The 20,448-nt window shown below is 43.0% G+C and overlaps 1 protein-coding gene and 1 non-coding gene across 2 annotated transcripts; both read left to right on the top strand.

Annotated features, from left to right (window-relative positions):
* Positions 1-5,325: 5,325 nt before the first annotated feature.
* On the top strand, positions 5,326-16,141 carry LOC123031731 (keratin, type I cytoskeletal 47 kDa-like). Its single transcript, XM_044446999.1, is given in 7 exon segments — positions 5,326-5,913; positions 7,978-8,060; positions 8,276-8,432; positions 9,643-9,804; positions 9,895-10,020; positions 11,301-11,514; positions 16,008-16,141. Coding segments are annotated over 7 exon segments (1,464 nt in total).
* A 3,288-nt stretch (positions 16,142-19,429) lies between these two features.
* LOC123031841 lies at positions 19,430-19,538 on the top strand. Its single transcript, XR_006416397.1, has one exon. It is a non-coding gene; the product is annotated as a U6 spliceosomal RNA (small nuclear RNA).
* Positions 19,539-20,448: the final 910 nt, after the last annotated feature.

Here is a 20,448-nt window from a genome sequence, read left to right as displayed (position 1 = left end):
TCCAATTGTGTGAGGCACAGGTCTATAAAATTTGTGTTAGGACAGCTGACCTCATCTTAATTTGCAAGTTCCTCACCAAGTTGCAAATCCATTTTTTCAATTCAGACTCGTGTTGCTGTCATTACAGATTCTGAAATAATAACATATTTATACTTGTAATGATTCAAGTGGTTTGAGAGCTTTTAAACTATTTTTTCCTCAATTTTCTTTAACTTCATGGAAGATTAAAGCTAAGAAGGCTTTCAAAACGGAGCTACAAGTGTTCCAATATGATCTCATAATTTTGTTTCCAGGAAGCATATGGAAAAAAAAGAATCCAGAAATTGAAAGGTCATGAAATCTAAAGTCCTGAACAGGTTCAAAATTGAGATAACATAAGGTCAAGGGTAAGGGTCTGTGATCTTGTAGCTTCATGCACTGGCAACTTGGCATCTTCCGGGTGTTTTGGATTACAACTCCTATCTGCCACAGCCAGCATGGCAAATGGTCAGAGATTATAGGGCAGTTGCCCTCAAAAAGGTCCAGACAACACTGTGTTGTCTACTCTTGCATTCAGTATTATAGCAGAAAAGACTCACAGGTGGATTTTAGTAGAAATACCCTGCTTTGCTGTTCAGAAGATAAAATACTTTTGTAAATACTTTTTTGTATTTTGGATGCTTTTTTGCAAAGAATTCTTGGCATCTGCACTTTGAATGACTTGCGTTTTGTTTGCTTTTCTTTTAGAAGCAAGGAGAACAAGAGTGATTAAAACAATCATTGAAGAATTAGATGAGCACGGGCGAATCACATCCTCCAAGGTCCAATCTGTTGAAGAAACTCAGTAATATAAACATCACAATGGCAAGCAGGAGCACTTTTTGGCTTCTGCAGATGTTGCAATGTAAGAAGACTACGCATGGCTATTACAGCTAACCTACAAACCTACACTGGAAATCTTTCCTTCTCTTAAGATGACTTCTGCTTAGACATTCTCTGCTTTCTTAGTGTTCTGTTACACTGAAAGTAGTTTCTCTTAGTAATGTTTCCTAGTTAACAGTTTCTGCTCTTGCAATCATTAAAAAATTCCTTGATTAAAGGCATTTCCAAAGCTGATTTTATCTGTTGCAAACAACTTAATCTGCCACCCTGGTAGGGAAGGCCTTCCTCCAGCCCTTCCTCCCTCTGCAACTACACAGTTGGCCTGCAGCTTCATGGTGTTCAAGCCCACAATCCAGATGTCAGATCCTAGACTATTAGTCTGGGGTTTCTTAGTGAGGAACTTAGCACAACTGAGGGAGGCCACTGCGGTAGCCTCAGGACCAGGGCTGGATCTCGCCTCAAACACAATACACAATAATAGCCTGAGCCTATTATTTCTTTAATTTATTTCCTATTATGACATTTATATCCTGCCTTTTTTCCTCTTGCAAAGTGGCTTACCTGGACGTCCTCCACACTTGTTTTATCCTCGCAACAACATCCCTGTGAAGTAGGTTAGGCTGAGAGGGAGTGCCTGGCCCAGAGTAACCCCATGATCTTAATTTAATGACTTACGGGTCTTAACAAGAGACTCATTTAAGCATTCCATTATATTACTTTGGCCCTGACACACATGACTAGCATTTTTCTTCTCCCACCACCTTGCCATGACACGTTTACAGCTTCTTCTACATTCCTGAAAAATTAAATTCCCCCCTCCCCCTGCCAAAGAAATGCCACACCTGTTTTCCACTCCAATGGAAAAAAAGGGAAAGGGAAAGTGAGGGGGACAGGAGAGAGAGAGAGAGGCTCTATGTTCATCATCATGGCTACAGGGCCAAGATGTTTACTATGAGAGCAACAGAATAAAGTTTTATCTGGGAATAAGCACCATTTTTTGTGGAGCAGGATCTTCTCTATTTAAAGTAAAGTAATCCAATGAACTTCTTTAATTATAAACATGTCCAGCCAGCTGATCCCAACCACAGGAAGAAGAATAAAAGATGCTACAGTGAGCAGCATCAGTCCAGCTGACGCTTACATAGCCATACCCATGCTGAGTCAGGTGCTGATGCTGGCTGGGCCCTTTGGCCACTATCCCATCATCCACCACTCTCTTGGTGCTCACTCAGGGGGCTGCACCACCGCTTGTGTTCAGAAGATAGGATACAAAGCTGCAGAAAACTGGTCCATGAAAATTTGCAGTGCACACTAAAACATCAGTAAAATGCAAAATGTCTCTTAAACATAGCATCACAAATTATCACACATCAATGCGACTAAAACAGCTTAAGGTTGTCAGCCCTAAGCTTTACTGATGCAGAAATAATTAACTGTGCGCCTCTCGTTTTACAAACAGACGGAAGTGAAACGCTCACACCATCAAGTCTCATCACTGGCATGCTTATAGCAAAAAACAAAACAATACTAAACCCTGAACTAGAAAGCACTCTTCTCAGTCATGAGGTGTGTTCCAACTTGCTAGTCTTCCACAGAAGTATGAAATGAGAAATGCTCAAAGAGTAAATCCAGGCAGAGAAAATCATCTGCCCTCCAGGTGCTCAAGAGCACTTTTCCACTCAGACAGAACAGTGCTGGCGGCAAACCAGATGTCTGAAGCCCGTTTCCAAAGCACCGATCGCATTGCAGGAAGCCACGGCTCATCTGCCCTTGTGGCAAATGCTCCAAGCCACTGGTTTGCCACGTATGCCACATTATCTGGGCTTCAAAATGGAGAACACCATGGGCAACCATTTCAGCAGAACCGGCCCTTGCTCTTGACATGTGGCAGAGGCAGAAAAAGGGGGCACAGTGAGAGAACCAGGAGCATGTGGGGTGCCCCTTCCTACTGGTGCTGTGGTTCCTTGCTCAGCCACAACCGGGTGGCCGCAGCAGTGAAGGCCATTACACCTCACCCAGGTGGGTCACAAGGATGTATGAAACTGCTTTATACCGAGTCTATCTAGTCCGGAACTGCTGACTCGGGCTGGTAGAGGATCTTCTGGGTGGTGGGCTGGTGTTTTTCCACCCCTTCCTGGAGATGCTGAGGCTTGAAGTAGGGACCTCCTAAATGGAAGGCAGATGCTCTACCACCAAGCCACGGCCCTCCCCTAAAGAATTCCAGAGGAAAGCCCAGAAGGAAAGTTAGTGGGTAGGAGCATCAAGGAACGGGAGAGTGATGCCGCTGACAGATTCATGGCCAAGGGTCCCCAGACCATGAGCCGGTGCCGGCCTCAGTGGTCCTTGCACACAAAGAAGTGCAAAAGATGATGAGATAAGACCATGGAGAAGCCAAAGAACACCGTTTCTTGATCTAGAAGAAAGACACCATCAACTGCCATGAGGTACAAGGCCATGACCAGCTGGCTGGGTGGTTTGTAGTTGTAGGCTAAATAATAATAATAAATTGGTTTAATTTTAATTTTAATTCCTCCGCATTGCTGCCATTGTTTCATAATTCTTGTAAACGGTTGCGTTTATTGTCTCATGTAATCAATTTGATTTTTTTGTTGTTGTGTTGAATTTTTATTTATTTTATTGTTATTAGTTTTGCTTAAAGGCTGCCTATTAGCATCATCTTCTCTGGGCGGCCAGAGATTTCATACTTGATTTTAGATTCCATTTAAATGTCTCTTGCATTTCAGTAAACAGCCTTGAGAGTCTCTTATGGCCAAGTGGCAGTACAGAAATTTAGCAGCAGCAGCAACAATGGATGTCATTCATCCACTGGATGGGACCCTCACTTCAACTGCCCCAGTACAGATGCAAGACAACTGCCCCAGTACAGATTTAGACAACTGGCAGCATCTGCTCAGGCGCTCCACACGGGTGCACACCTCTAACTGATGGCTGACTTGGTACATCATGAGCAACAATCCCAGGCACAGTTAACAGCTCAGAACTGGGATGCGTTTCTCAGGCCTACAAAATATATGGCCAGGAGCTTAAAAATCTGATCATTCTTCCAATCTGGGAAATCACTGAGGGCTACTCTTGGTAAACATTGTCCTGCAAAGTTTAAATAGTGCATTATACCACTATACAACTAATTTTCCTACTTGACCCATTGCAGAAAGATCTGTGGGTAGAAACTAAATGATTGAACATTAGATGCAAAATGTTTTCACCATTGTCTCTTTTTTTTCTTTGATGGAACATTTTCTTGCCCTCTATTATACTTTGTATGGCCAAATAACATTTTCTCAGTAGAAAAACAAAATTAAAAGATGAAAACATTTCACTTTCCACTGTTAGGTTAACAGAGTAGGAAGTACCACTTGGCATTTTTAATTCAACCCAAGAAAAAATGACTACAAAATTTCCCCAGCTCCACAGAAGTATCACAAACCCACAGAAATCACAGCATTGTTGATCAGCTACAAAAGGACATTAAACTATCATAAACACTATTTGGCAATATACAATAGCAAACTATTTGTCAGACAACACACTGTTTGAAAATGTGAAAATGGGCATAGCTGCATTAGGGCCACATTTTTGCAAAATTAACACAGGCTCACAGGCTGTGTGAGCTTGAAGTGTACCAGAAAAGAGGGTGTGAAGTGAAAAGATCATGCTGTGCTCTTTCATGGAAATTGCAATTGCAGAGGAATTCTACAAAAGTATTGGCAGTAGAAATTTGGATCTATATGTGAATTAATTGCCTAATATTGATGATGAATTCTTGCATCTGCTAATCCCATTCCCACCTCTTCTCATCTTTTGGAGCTTGTAAAGACAGGCTGCAAATCAGATTAAGAATGGAGATACAACATCAAAGATTTTTAATAAATATATCCAAGCAGGCAAACTGCAATTTCGAGCCAAACTTTGACAAGGTATTTGACATCTGTTGTTCTGGTAGATGAAAAAATTAATTCCCAGTTGAAGAGTATAAAGTATGTGTTGTCCATACATGTCACTTGAAATTTTGCTTGGCTTCCTCCTTCATTTAGAAGGGTTATGCCCAGAGGCTGGAAATGTTCATGAAAATGTAAACTAACTGAAGTTAAAAGATGAAGAGAGAAAAAGGAAAAGTGTTGCTCATGAAAACAATAAAAAGAAAAGTAAAATGTTTTTGGCTCCCTTCCACCCAGTTCCATTTAGAATGCTGGCATACTAAATAACCCAAGGATATATATTTCTGTGAAATGAAGCAATATCAGATTTTAATTAGACAAAATAATTGCCTAATTATGAATATTAAGACACTGACTTGGCAAAGGATTGCTTTTGCCACGATGGGGCGGAAACGATACACCCCATTAGCTCTCTATATAAGCATCAGAAGCCCACCACTTTGATGTACTCTTTCTTACTGCCTTGCTTTGCTAGGACATCAATCATCCTTCTTGCTCAGCCACCATGGCGCTCTCCGTCCTCACATCTGGCTCTTCCCGACAGCTGTCTTCATACAGCATTGGAGGTGGTGGTGGAGGGTCCGTCAGGTTATCTACTAGTGGAGGATACAGTGGCGGCTCCAAATTTGCTGGAGGTTATGGCGGAGGTGGTTACAGTGGAGGAAGCCTTGCTGGGGGATATGGAACAGCCCTGAGCACAGGCCTGAGTGGTGGCTATACCAGCACCAGCTTTGGAGGTGGCTATGGCGGTGGCTACGGCGGTGGCTACGGCGGTGGCTCTGGCGGTGGCTTTGGTGGTGGCCTTGGCGGTGGCCTTGGTGGTGGCGGTGGCTTTGGCGTTGGTCTCGGTGGTGGCGGTGGCTTTGGCGGTGGCTTTGGGGAGGGAGAGGGCATCCTCAATACCAATGAGAAGCAAACCATGCAAAGTCTGAACAACCGCCTTGCGAACTACTTGGATAAAGTGCATGCCCTCGAGGAGGCAAATGCAGTGCTGGAACTCAGAATCAAGGAATGGTATGCAAAGTTCAGCACTCCTCGAGCTGACCCTGACTACAGCAAATATTTTAACATCATTGAGGATCTTCAGAACAAAGTAAGTCATCAGAATGCGTTTGCGTGATGTTGGCACATGAGTGTGCACTCGGGCCTCATTTCACTGGTACGCATAACAACTTCTCAAGAATCTACAATTAAACTGTAGTTTCTTCTGCTTTACTCTACAGGACAGCCAGCTTGTAAACTTCTCTGCATCCCTGTGGTGATCGTTGTTCTGAGTATTCTATACATAAACTGCTCCCATGTGAAAGTTAAACTTTGCTTACTAAAAATTGCTGGGTCTCAAATTCTTCCAGGGAATGACTTGATGTGTAGCTGCACCTCACTGCTCTTATTCTCATGGTGCAATTACATTTGTGAAGCAATTAACTGCAATTCATTGGCTATTGTGTGCCCTTGTTGAACAAACCTGTTTAAGATTTGAGCAGGCATATTCCAGGTTAAAGGATGCAAAATTATTTTGTCCAGTACTAAAGATTGAGGGTACAAAACCATAACCATGGGAATCATCTACAGTTTAGGCAGACAGTTATCATTTTTCCTAAGTGAAGCAGCTTTTTCCCCATGTGAAGACGTCATACACCCTAGAGATGGGTATAGATTGTCATTAAAGCAGGGCCGTCTTAACGCATGGGCCTGATGGGCACTTGCCCGTGGGCCCCATACTAATCTTTGGAAAATTGGAAAACTTCCAAAATTAACAGTAGATGTAGTTGTCGTAGGGGCCCCAGGACACTGCTTTGCCCGCGGCCCATAATGCTGTTAAGACGGCCCTGCATTAAAGCATTGGTTCTTGTGTTGCCTGAACCCTACTGGGCTAACAACTTCACTGGCTTGTGAATGACAAACAAACCATGAAGAGAACCAACAGGCTTTGGCTTAACAAACTTTGTTCAGCATGGATTGTGATCTTGGCTTGGCTCAGACAACATGATAGCCAATGATTCCACAACCCATGGTTCTGAAACAACCCAAACTCAACCCTTTAGTTATTGTGTCAGCTGAAGCCCACCATTAGGGTGGTCTGCTCAACCACCCAACTGATTCTCCAAGATCTAAGGCAATTGCTAATGCACTAGTTGCTACCTGAGATCTTCTATACTGAATAAGAGCATAGGGACTGAACCTATATCAACATAAAAAGCATGCGCCCTGTGCCTGAGCTACGGCTACTTACAAGCGATGTGCCTACATTTTTCTACAGCAGAATTACTGGCTCATGCGTGGCTGGAAACTGGGGATGGGGGAGAAAGAATATATTCTTAAAATGCTATTAATGCAATGCTTTAAATGGGCTTAAATATTGTAAGAAGGAAAAATAGAAAAGGAAAGCATTGAGGGAGGAATTGTATGATTTAGATGCAAGGTTTTGGAACAGAAAAATAGTTTTAATTGTGCCTTCAAATGCCTTTGGGTGCAAAGGTGGGATATATACCACATCAATGAAATTAATTCATAAATTAATTAAGACATAAAAGTGTAGTTTAGCTGAGTTCTTGCAATGAAGAAATACAAAAAGTACAACAAGGAATATAACTTTCTATAACAAATTGCCCAAAGATAATATTATTTTAGAAAAAGTACCGTGCGAGACAGCTAACGTTTTCTAGATGTTCTGTTTTAGTTACACCCTTGGGATAAACTCATCTTAGATATTAGCAAAGACTCTGCTCCTTCTCCCTCTTTGCAAAGGCTTTGAAAGGCACTCCTACAATCTCACCCTGGGAGCTATTTGTACTTCTGCTGTAACAGATTCCATGCAGGTATCAATCCCCACTGTGCCCGTCCCACCATGAAAAACCAAAAGTATCTAAATATCCTCTGGCCACATGAGTTGGTTACCTTATGTCTATCCTCTCCTTTCTTTTCCTAGTGTTCCTTTCCTTAAAGCTTTACAAGATGTTTCAGTGATTCCAGTATATTACTTTGGCGTAAAGTGTGCCAAGTCCCAAGAAATACCAGGAATAATGGCTGTAACAAAGCTCAAAATGAAAGCTGAATCAGAAGAGGATGGCTAGTACGTTTAGTATGCACCCACCTTTTATATGGTGCATTAAATGAACAAACAAACAAACAAACAAATAAATATGTTTGCTTGCAGATCCAGAAACAAACTATTGAAAATGCTGGGATCGTTTTGCAAATTGACAATGCTCGACTAGCTGCCGATGATTTTAAACTTAAGTAAGTACCAAATTCCTAGGACGGGAAAGGAAGTAAGAGATGACCTCTGCACTCGCTCCCCTGCCCTGCACACCTCCTTTTTTGCCAGCTTTGGAGCATTTGCAGAAAGCAAAAGGCCTCATTCTGATCCACAGGTCATTGCCTGTAATTATACAACATCTGATTTCTTTTACAGTCAGTACAACTGTGTTACTCTTCGTATATTACTTTTAAAGGTATGAAAATGAGCTGTTCCTACACCAGAGTGTGATGAGTGATATCAATGGCCTGCGGAAAGTCTTGGATGACTTAACCATGAATAGGTCTGACTTAGAGCTGCAGATCGAAAGCCTGAAAGAGGAGCTGACTTACCTCAAGAAGAACCACGAAGAGGTAAGGGAAAGGTCTCTCCAAAACTTCATACCAGAGTGAGGGGAAGGGGTGTGTTTCAGTCCTGGCAGTGGTCCAGTTCATTCCAATCAGCTTCTGGACCTTACATGTGCTACTGACATCAAAGCAAGACAAGCCAGAAATAGCTGCTTGCATTCTCCAGCAGTCCAAAGGCACAGTCCAGCTAGACTTTCTTTTTCCCCTTAACTAATTTGGAGGAGTGGGCAAAAATTTTAAAAAAATGAAGAGAAAGGATGAGATGGTTAAGAGGGGAAGAAAACCACACCTGGATTTCTATGCCTGGGGCAGGAACTTTGCACCATAGCCTCATCCAGCATCAAGAGCAGCAGGAGAATCCTATGCCAGTGGTTTCCGCTGGGGCTCCTTATCCATTGCAAAGTTTATCTTGGGCTTTAAATGAGCTATCCATGGAGGGGAGCCTAGTTCAGGGAGTAGAGTTCAGCAATAAAGACAGTTCCTCTAAAGCTGTGATAAGGAACCCCACTGACAGAGGTCACCAGCCTCTCCTGTCTGGGAGACGCATCCTATTTTTTCTCCCCATTGTGGAGGCAATGAAAACTCCATAAACACAGGCACACCTGCCATCTGGTGGTCAATGGAGAACATTGAGCAGAAAAGATTTGTAACAGATTCTCCAAGAAAATGGTTAGCAGTTCTTGAGCTCCCATTCTGGGGGGAAATATATATGCATGCCCCTCAAGTGCACCTCCTCCTCCTCCTAATTCCCCCACACAAAACTATCCTGCTTTTATTTTTCCACAGTTCCTCAACTCCCACATCACAAGACAGGTTTTCTAACAAATGCAACATGCTCTTATGTTTTCGAATGTTTATTCATTCATGCATTCCATTTTCAGTGTAAGGTGCTATGCCACGGGAAAACTCCATTCAGTGCTTCCAAATTAATTTTCAGATCCAAAGAAATATTAAGCAGTAATTTTCCAGCAAGGAGCTAGTGAGTAGTAATTCAAGGGACATGTGCATTTTCCAGGTTAAAGCATGTGTGAAAAACTGTATTTAGAGTTCCTAAGGTGCTTGAAAAAAGAAATAACTGAAACATATAAAAAGACTGGCAAAGCCTATGTATGCACAGATCTCATGCATTCCAAGGGGGTTTCACATCCTCTTGTCACCTAAATGGCTGGCTTATATTGTTTGCTATCAAAAATCCACTGGGCCTTTCCTATTGCAGGACCTGAAGAGTTTCCGAGGCTTATCGAGTGGAGATGTCAGCGTTGAAATGGATGCTGCTCCAGGACTTGACCTGACCAAACTCCTGAATGAGATGAGAGCACAGTATGAAGAACTTGCTGAAAAGAATCGGAGAGAGGCAGAAGAACAGTTCAACAGACAGGTAAGCATGTGCCCCATGCCACAAATCCTGGGGGATACGCAGATTATCTAGCCCACTAAACACGCTTCCTTTTTGATATCTTTGTCTCAGGTTGGAACTCTGAGACAACAGATTTCGGTCAACATGGATCAACTGAACACAAGCAAGAGTGAAATTTCAGATCTGAGGCGTACTATCCAGGGTCTGGAACTGGAGCTGCAGGCCCAGCTTGCCATGGTAGGTGCATCGTCATCCCACCTCAGGTTCTTCAGAATGGTCGTGCTAGGGCTGTAAGAATTAGATTTTGGAGGAAAGTGTCCTCAGTTCATATTTGGATCGGAGAGCTGATTCCCACGACCAATTTGAATGTAGCAAATGGGTCTGCCACTTGGCCCATTTGCTCATTTTGCAAACCCACTAGCACATACCAAGATGGCAATGCAACACTCCTGATCTGATCCACAAATTGAGCCTTCTTGATGTGACAACAAACAAACAAACTTCCCCAACAGTCTTCAGCTCACATAGCCCTTGGGCTACCAGGTCCATAACGATGAATCATGGAAAGCGCCATGAAAACGAAGTTGCAGTTGAAGTCAAAGAGGAGAAGGGTTAGGAGGAGAAACCAAAATTTTATTTATTTATTTATTTATTAGAACATTTCTATGCCGCCCCTTGCCAAAGCCTCGGGGCAGTTTACAACACAATAAAATACAATAAAATACAAAAATAACAATATAAAATTAAAATTAACAATATAAAATAAATATAAAATATAAAAGAACCCACGAAGGTCAGGGGAACCAAAGCAAACATTTTGAAGAGTTGCAAGGCAAACCACAACTTCAATGATTTCTACATAAGCAGTACAAATATCTTCATAGGTACCTTTGGCTAACTCAAGGCTAATAGCAGCAGCATGAGTGTTTTTTTAAATGTAACTACATGCAGGAGAGTTGATCAGATTCAGTTTCTACTTTGTAAGAGAGCAGAGTTTAAATATTTTGCTCCTCGTGGTGGCCCCAGTCTAGGTCAGAGAGCTGCAGTTGCAGTCTGCATTCCAAGGAAAGCTTCAGCTGCTGAGTCCCCAATCCAAAATGGGACCTTAGAGGCTGAAGATGCCCTTCCCTGCACTTTGCTAGTTTTAACCCTTAATGTTAGCTTATTTCCCCAGTGAACTTGGCCAAACCCCAACCATAATTTAATCGTGTGTGCAGAGATGGATAATTTAACTACAATCACTATACTCACCAGCCTCAGAGTAAGCGCCAATGAATTTAACTGGACTTAAGTGTGTAAAAATGCATGGACCTCTAATAGGTGAAAGATACACAAGCACCAAGAAGGCACAAATCAACAGATTTTCAACGGGATTTTACATGTTTTGTTCAAAATAAGAGTTTTCATAATACCATTTAAAATACTGTTCTCCCCTACAGCTTCCTACGGTCCTCTATGCTCACTAATTGCTGCTATATTTTTTTCTTCCTGCCACCCATGGCTCCATCGCCCAACAGAAACAATCTCTTGAAGGTAGTTTGGCAGAAACAGAGCGAAATTACTGTGATCAGCTCGCCCAAATGCAGGGGCAGATCAGTAGTTTAGAGGAACAGCTCATGCAGCTCCGCTCTGAAATGGAAACCCAGAATGTGGAGTACCAGCAGCTTATGGGCATCAAGACCCGTCTGGAGAAGGAGATAGAGACCTACCGCCGCCTGCTGGATGGAGAAGGAGGGTAAGGGAGGCGTGTCACATTCAAGTGAAGAAACCACATTCTCACATTGGAAACAAACACACGGAGTCTGGTAGTCTCTTGCAGGCTAATGAAGGTATTTGGGTCCAATGATTTTGTGCACCTGAATCCATGAAATACTGTCCTAATACTTTTGCCAGTCTTTAAGGTGCTCTTCTTAGCAGCAGCAGTGTGGGTGTGTTGATTTGCACAGCTACAAAGCCCTTTGGAAGAAGCTTCCAGAGGCCTGAGATGGGATCCAGAATTAAGCAAACCCAGAGTGGGCCCATTGAAATCAGTGGGATGGAAGCGAGTGGTGACCAACTTAAAGCCAAGCTGTTTGTCTCATTCATTTCGATAGCATTATCCTACATGCAACTAAGTATTGATCCAATCCATTCTATTGACCTACAATAAGGAGCTTTTCCACACAAGGCTGCAAAATGGCCGTTAACTGCTGTGCGTGCTTTTGGTTCCCTCACAGAATCAATATTAAAACACTACGTGATGCGCATGTGCCCCTTGATGGCACTGAGGTATCATGGAATAGCACAAATACACAAGAAGAAATTGCACTTTCTTTTGCTTTCCTGATGAAATGCCCCTTTTTCCTTGCTCTAAGAAACTCCTGAGAAGGGCAGGTTAAACACAAAAGCAAAACCGGAGGGGCATAACATTAACTCAAGAGCATAATAAATGCTTCATGTAGAAAAGATCGGTTTCCACTCCACTTTAGCAAGAAAGACGGTGTGCAGGGACACCGTGTTCCTACACCACCACTTTTGGGCACCGCTGGAGTGTTTCTTCCAAGCTACAATCCTGCCTGCAATGCAGACGAGAGTGTGGCAGGGCATGAAAGAAATGGAGAAAACTAACTTTTCGTGCAGCCATGCACAAAGAGTAGGATAAGATACAACTTAAATGTTTATTTTCCCTGATCTAAGAGTTCAGGATACAGAGATACATTTTTGAGAAGCGGAATCAGATCTTGCTTTAAGTAGGTCAGGCAGATATGAGAATCAAAAAAAAATGCCTTCTCTGTGGCAATACACACAGTGGAAATCTCTACACCTCCAAGGTCTATTTTGCCTTATTGCTTAGAGTGCTTGATCACTGAGTTAAGACTGACTTATGTAGATAAGACTAGGGCATGCATTCTGTTTCATGTTTCTAAAAGTTTACTGGGTTTTATACTATTACTATCATTTTTTCTTTTATACCCTGCCTTTTTCTTCTCTGAAGAAATCCAAGGCAGCCTACATCACTCCTTTCTCCATTTTATCCTCATGACAACAACCCTGTAAGGTAGTTTAGGCTGAGAGTTAGCAACTGGCCCAAAGTCACCCAGTGAGCTTCAGGCTTGAGTGGGGACTAGAACCCAACTCTGCTAACCACTAGGCCACATTGACTCTATTTTACTGTGATTTTAGGGGTGGGGGTTAGGGGTTGGGATGCAATCCTACGGATATTTACATAAAGTCCTACAATTCCTGGCATTTTCCAGTCAGCATGGTTATTCTCCATGATTTTCTAAATATTGGTTTATCTGTAGTGTATTAGAGCCAAACTAAGGCTAGGCACACACACTTAAGTGGGAGTAAGGCTCAGTGTGCTGACATTTCATTTATTTCATTTCTATATCACCCACTCTGGGTCCCAAAATTACAAAACATAATCTAAAAATCCTCTGACATATACAATTTTGAAACCATGTAAAACAGCTAGAAACTATTACCTGATATAGCAAGCAAATTAAAATCGCACCATATTCTCTCTGTGCCTGAGAACACAGTGTTGAAAAGATAGCGGTATTGGCGCCAAGAGGGTCTCAGTCATTCCACATCAGGGGGCTACCACAGAAAAGACCCCCTTCTTGCCACCCTCTGAGAGCCCTTTGAAAGAGGCACTCAGGAGGATAATAGGTAGGTTCCCAACCGAAGTGCTCCATCCAGGATTGTGGTTGTGCGCTGTGTAAGACTTAATACTATTTACTCCTAAGACTTTATATAATTTACTTCTGAGTAGTGATGTACAAGGTTGCATTGTAGATTTGCCACACTGAAATCCCATTGAAATAAATGGGTTTTATTGATAGGATTTTCACATTGATTCCAATGGAATTTCACTGTGATTGACTTCCTCTGGAACCAACCCACTGTGAGTTAACCTGAGTGCTTTCTTGAGAATGTAAAGGAAGCAAGCAAGGAAGGAAGGAAGAAAGGAAGGAAATATTGCAAGTAAGTATTGCCTTCGTCCCAAGATGAGTGCTTGGCGACAGAGACAGTGCACCTCATGCCTCCCTCCGTGTACTGACCCTTCCTGAATTTAGAAAATCAGCAGAGGCCTAAGTAACTTATTCTGAAAGAAAGGCAAGGCTGAGCTGAGTACCAACAGTTGTGGTCCATGCTTGCTCGTAAGCACTTTGCTGTCATTCTTCACTGCTCACTAGAAAGCCAAGCATACCATGCCAGCATATGTCACAACCCCCTTCCCCACGTTTCTCTTTTGCAGGGGCTATGGATCTGGATTTACATATGACTCTACAAGCTACAGCTCTATGGGTCTGGGAAGCTCTGGCAAAGGTAATTAGATAATTGCACGGCCAAAGATATGGCCCCTCTCCTTCCACCTCATAGTCCCCTTGCTTTCAAACCGGCCTTGCCTGTATCTTACCTCCATGCCAATGGCAAACTGACTCTCCTATTGCTTATTTATTTTACGTATTTATTTATTTACATGCATTTCTAGGCCGCCTATACTTGCCAAGGCCTGCCTTCCTACTTTTGCCGCTTGTTTCTGATTCCCCCTTGCTTCTTCTATGCAAAGACCTACTCAGGACGCCCCCTTGTGCGCAGAATCTCTGTGCAGGTGCGGCAGTGTGTGTCGAGATCCAGCGGAGGGACGATCCAGCTGGAATCTGGTTCTCTTGCACTTGCTGAACTTCCTTCTGACACTCAGCCCTGGCCAGGAAGCAACCTGAGCTGAGATCAGGTGCACGAGTGCTTGGGAACACCAGTGGATCCCCTCCTTGCACAAAGCATACGAAGTGCGCGATCCCCTGTGCCAAGTGTGGGAAGCTCGCAAGCGGCAGGTGCAAAGCCGAACTCCACTTAACAGTGGCAGGCAGTGTGTGCCCAGATTCCGGGCAGATGCTCACTGTGGGCAGACAGAACATGAGCCCGAGTCCAGGGAGCCATGCCAGGAAATCCGATGGATTCCCACCCCAAACCCAATTCCTCCCCCATCACTCTCATTCACTGGCAAAATGTATTACCAGTGTGGAGGGGGCACATGACTGCTGGGTATTTTGGGAGTGGGGGGCATGGCTGCCCATGGGGGGCACTGCTCACTCCATCAACCCAAAAATGGTATTCATATGAACAGTCCTCTTGACCCTTCACAGCACTAGGGCTTCTCCACACATGTCACTGTTTGTGCATGCGTGACTCCCCATTCCTGGCAGCCTGCCGGGGCGTTTGTACTTCCTTTGCCTCAGGGCTACTCCCATGAGTTCAAAGCATTCCTGCAGCTTTTCTTTAGAACAAGGAACTCTGGCATCATCAGAAAATGCCAGAATCAACAAGAATGAGAAGCTGGTGCAGTTTTGCTATTCTGCTGTACCCTAGCATCACCTTGTTTTTGTGCAATGGAATGTACCAAAAGGAAGAGAAAGGACAAGGAAGTGGAAAAAAAGAGAAAAAATGTAAAAGAACTGAACTTAACTCCACAAAGATTCTGGAAGCAGAAGCCTTGCTAAAGTGGCAAACTAAAGGCTTCCTGTACAGAAGCCCCAGAGACCCTGAGTTTCTTTATGAAACTTATCTCGTGCCTCCTCTATCACAGATCTGTTCAAAATTAAAACGCATTGGAAAAATATAGGCTTTGCAAAATTTAAATTGCCTAGGGGTTTTTTTTAAGTGACTGACATGCAAACATTTTAGTTGATCATTCTCAGCACTGCACTACTGCGGGATCAAAATGTATTTTCTTTTCATTGGCACTAATCTAAACAAAATGCCAGCAGGACCAATCTCAGCACCTGCCAATTCCTTATAAACCAAGTAAGGTACAAGAGATTTAAAGGGTGGCACATGTTGGGTGGGAATAGGGAGAGGAACCTATTCCCCATCCCTGTTTTTCTCCAGCTGTTTTTCTTGCAGCTGGGATTACTTCCACTCGCATCCTGCGAGGAAAACAAAAGGAGAAAAAACAAGATGGAGAAGTAATCCTGGGAAGAAAAGGTTGAATGGGGAAAGTCGGTTTCCTTTCTTCACAATATACTCTCATCCACTCATTTATAGGAAATCAGGAATCTGTTTACTTGTAAATTTGCTACTGTCATGTCTTATCAGTCTTGTCTTATGTCTCATCTCCACTATTTAGCAATGGTTTTTTTCTATTTAAAGCAAGCAAACAAGCAATCACTCCAAACCAAGTATAATTTACAAGACTAGAGGACAAGCAAGGATCTTTTCTGAGCACCGATGTAACTATATTCCCCTTTTGCATTTTTAATTTTCAGAATCACTGAAAACCAGAACAGTTAAGACAATTGTGGAAGAAATGGTTGATGGCAGAGTTGTTTCATCCCAGATCAAATCAGTTGAAGAGAAGCCAACTAAATAAGCATCAGGAAACTGCAAAGAATATTTTTTTTCATACCTGGCAGCGAAGCAAGGAAAAACCTTCAAGTTATTTCTTTTCCGTAGATATGCCTCACTTGTACCCACTTTTCTTTAAGCAAACCCCCAGAACACGTTCTTTTTAGCTGGAATAGTTCAATAAACCTTTTTTGCTATTTGCATACAGCAAACACTTGTTGACTCAGTTCCAACATTTTCCCAAAGCAAAAGGAAGCACACGATTTGAACAGGATGAGCTCATTTCAGCAGAACAGAGGTTATTTCTCCATATTTCTCCTTGTGGGAACAGCAGCTCCGCATGCCTAACAGCAAGAGTTATCTGAGGGATGCCATCTGAGAGCCACTAATTCCTTTTCTTCTGTTACTAGGTGTAGCCCCAAGAGTAATGATCTGCGGGGATTCAGTGCAGGGACTGGATGAGGGGATGCCCTCGCTGGTGGCAGTCCCTTGTCACTGTGTGTGCAATCAAGTGTGCCAGGTGGTCAGCTGGTGTCCCCTCCCTGACGGATCACTCGGGTTTAGTGAGAAACAGATGCAGGCAGACAGAACATTCTTGAACAGGATAAAGCCATGGCAGGGCCATTGTATGCTTAGCAACTCTAGACCATGTTGGAACGGAATTCACATCTGTGCAATAGATGATCATTACAAAATGGGAAGGCAAGCGACATCTCTGAAACCATGCAATCTCACCAGCATTTATTTTGCAATCTTGTGCATACCTGCCAGAGATTAAGTGCAATTGAACTTGCACTTAATGGGTGCAAAGTTTGCAAAGTTTTGGGTGCAAAACCCAAAACTTAATGGGTTTTGCTTCTGAGCAGACATGGATAGGACTCCATGCATTCTTCCTCATCTTTTTCAAACATAATCACTCAAGCAACTATTTTGTCGCTGGTTTAAAAACAAAATGCATGTTTTTAATGGTTTCAGTAGCAACCATTGCAAGATTTGCTGTGCAACTGTAGCATGGCAGGGTGAAAAGCAGAAATGAAATGTTCTCTCAAAATGGCCCCATTAAGGAATTCTTGGCACATGATTCTGTGGCGCCTGAGGTCAACAAACCAGAGTGGGACCCCCACTTATTTAGCACCACAGGAAATATATGGCACCCTAAACTAGCATGTATCTGTCCGTGGAGCATGTTAACATGTATCGGTTGGCTCCATGGAGCCATGCCTTGTCCATGAGGCTTGGAAATGGAACATGCTCGTATTGCATTCAACCCCAGGTAGGAACAGATGATCATTTAAGCAGACATCCTTCTCTATATCTGAACTGAATGTGTGGGAAAAAGCATAAGTTGGACTACAATTCCCAACATCCATAACCACTAGGCTTAGTAGCTGGAGCTGATGGGGACAGGAGTCCAACATCCAGACAAGTTCACTACTTTCTCATTTTGTAGGTTGCAGACCTGCTTGTTTCCCAGCCCAAGCGGAGCTCCAAACACAGGACAGCAGCAGACTTCTTGCTTTTAAACCCAGGTCCGCTCCATTAATCCTTTGTCCCCACTGTGTAATTCTGATCCTGACTGCACTGCCCTCACACCTCCGCTGTTTGCATGGCAAACACAGCTCCAGCTCACTCCACTGGGAGCTTGTTGACCAACAAATACACACCCAAGAGCTCTACTGAGCTGGACCAAGGTTTTTCTGGGTCAGCATCCTCTTCACACAGAGCATTTTCGCACAATCCATTTATGTACCCTCATGACTCCTTATTCATGATTGCTTATTGTTTCTTCAGATGACATTGTGATCCTCTAGTTTTGCTTCCATTTTTTTAGACCACTTTCCTGGGGTTTTTTTTTAGACCAGGGAAAATGGGGTATTATTTCTGATGGTGAAAGAAAATGTACTTTCCAGTTTGTGTATTCGCGCTATCCTGCTATAGCATAGCATCACTTTAAGGTTATGTGGCAGAAAATCAGGACAGGGCTAGCTCCTTGTGCACAGCTAGGATCTCAATTCTGCAACAAAACTGAAAGTAGATGCCACGATTAACAGCCACATATAGGAAAGGTCATAGTGGCCAACCATCTGATTATTGGCGTAGCAGGTCTTGATCATGACAATGGGGCCAAAGGTTTAAAGACCCCCACTTCCACCTCACATTCCCAGTTCAGATTGTCCCAAAGAAAGAATGACGAAATTCCATATATGAGTCAGCTCTTACACTCACAATTTTAAAAAAATGCAATTTAAGCAAACAAACAAAAATGAAATTCACAACTGAGCTAAGAATAATTCATGCGAACTGAACACATTCGTAGAAGATAAGAAAATGTTGCATAATTTATTGTGATCACCTAATCTTGGTGCCAAATTATAAGCACAATTTGTCATATTAGAGATGTCAGGAAAGCGTGTGTCGTTTCAGAAAAGCGCCTGCTTTCGTGTGCCAACACTGCTCCTTTGTGACCCTACAGAGACACTGCTACGCTCTCCTCCCTCCCTGGCTTTAGGCTTTTTCTCACAGTACTGGAAACCACTTGAGAGAGTTCGGCATTGGCTATCTGCCCAAGCATCTGGTTTAATCTCTGGTGAAACAGTATTGTAGCACCAACAGCTGAGTGAGAACATGGTTCTTATCATGAAACTCGACAACGAGGATGGCAAGTTGTTTCAAGAGGCTAATCAGAGCAGAAACATGAGCACTGAATTCAGCCAGAGAGTGTGGCAGGCTTAAAATTTCAGCTTGATGCAAAAGTCAAACTAACATATTTACAACGGAATGCCCCTCCACCCCGTGATCTAGATGGGAACTCTGGCACAAGGAGAAGGGGGCCTCACCTCTTCCTCCCTGCACTGTTTTCCTTCCAAAAATAATCCCAGTGCTGCTCTTTGCATAGCTCTCCCGAAGGCACTTTTTGCAGCCTTCATTGTGAGAGGGAGTCCCCAGAGCTCAAGTGCAGAGGCTTTTTTTTTTTTTTTCATGTAAAAGGCTCCATATACACAGGGCACCAGCTAAAGTGATCCATGAACGACAACTGAGACTCCACCCCGCTCTGCCCCTGGAATAGATTCCAGAAAAAATTGAGGCAGGGGAGACTTTTCCACTGCTGATGGGCTGCTGTCCAGTCCAAATTAGATCTGCAAGCACCTGCTCTAGGGTTTTCAGACAGGAAGCCAGGCAGGCGGACAGAGGGTTATTCCCAGCTACATGCTATGCGATTAACCTAATATATTTGACTTGTTTAACCTGGTTTTTCCAGGTTCCTCATTCATACAGCATTCCTGCACAGATAGAGATTTCCTGGTGCAGTTTGTCTCCAACCTGGGGAGGGCAATAAAATAAATCAAATCAAGTTTCTATCTGCACCAGCATGGCCCCTGCGCAAGGATGACATGCAACTTCGTGAAGCATTCCATATTTTTTCCAAGGTTCAATTTAGATGCCAGGAAGTACTTACTGACAGTTAGGACCCTGACCCTGAGGGTATGGAAGGGGTTCCACGGGAGGTGGTTGAGGCCCCATCGGTGAGGGTGTTCAAGGATAGGCTGGGCATGCCATTGGTGGGCATGTCGTAAGCGGAGCCAGCTGGAGCCGGGGGTCAGACTAGATGACCAGGAGATCCCTTCTGCCTCACTCTGTTTCTATGTTTCTATATATTAGAAAAATATTCTTGCTTTTAATGGATTGCCACAGGGCCACCTCCCTGACAAAAGAAAGAAGGGTACATCCCAAAGACAAAGTGGATGTATTTCAAAGATGCTTTATGGACATCTTGAAAGAAAAGGAAATGCATAATTTTATCCAACTACTCTCAACTTTCCTACTGTACTTACTGCCTCCTTGGGCTGTGTCAGAAAAAAAGGATGTGATCCCTCTTAACTTTAAAAAGATAACTTCATTGTGGACTATTTTTTATCTATTGACTTATCAAAGTTCTGCATCACCTATAGGTTTCCATCATGGTTTACAAAACTCCAAATAATAAAAATAGCATCATAAAATAGAATAAAAGCAGCCATTAAAAATCATAAAATAAAATAAAAACAGCCATTAAAACAGCAGTAAGAGGCAGTCTTCAAAGAGTGGGCACATTCTGGAGGAGGGCTTTCAAGTAGCTTCACAGAGATATCTGGATTGAAACACCATGATTAAATACTTTTTAAATTAAAATTGTGCCATGGGACCTTTGAAATAAGTCTTGTATGCCTTCTACAGAGAAAATATACTGCATGACCATAGTGGTTTTGGAATATAGTGCAAATTTATCCCTGCCAGAACACCTCAGGTCTACAGAATTCTCCCAAGCAATTGCAACATTCATGATAGGTTGGA

Source organism: Varanus komodoensis, unplaced genomic scaffold, assembly GCF_004798865.1.
Source record: "Varanus komodoensis strain SLA01 unplaced genomic scaffold, ASM479886v1 scaffold50, whole genome shotgun sequence".
In the NCBI taxonomy this organism is placed as follows: domain Eukaryota; kingdom Metazoa; phylum Chordata; class Lepidosauria; order Squamata; family Varanidae; genus Varanus; species Varanus komodoensis.
The sequence above is the reverse complement of the archived record's forward strand: the minus strand, read 5'-3'. Positions and strand labels throughout refer to the sequence as shown.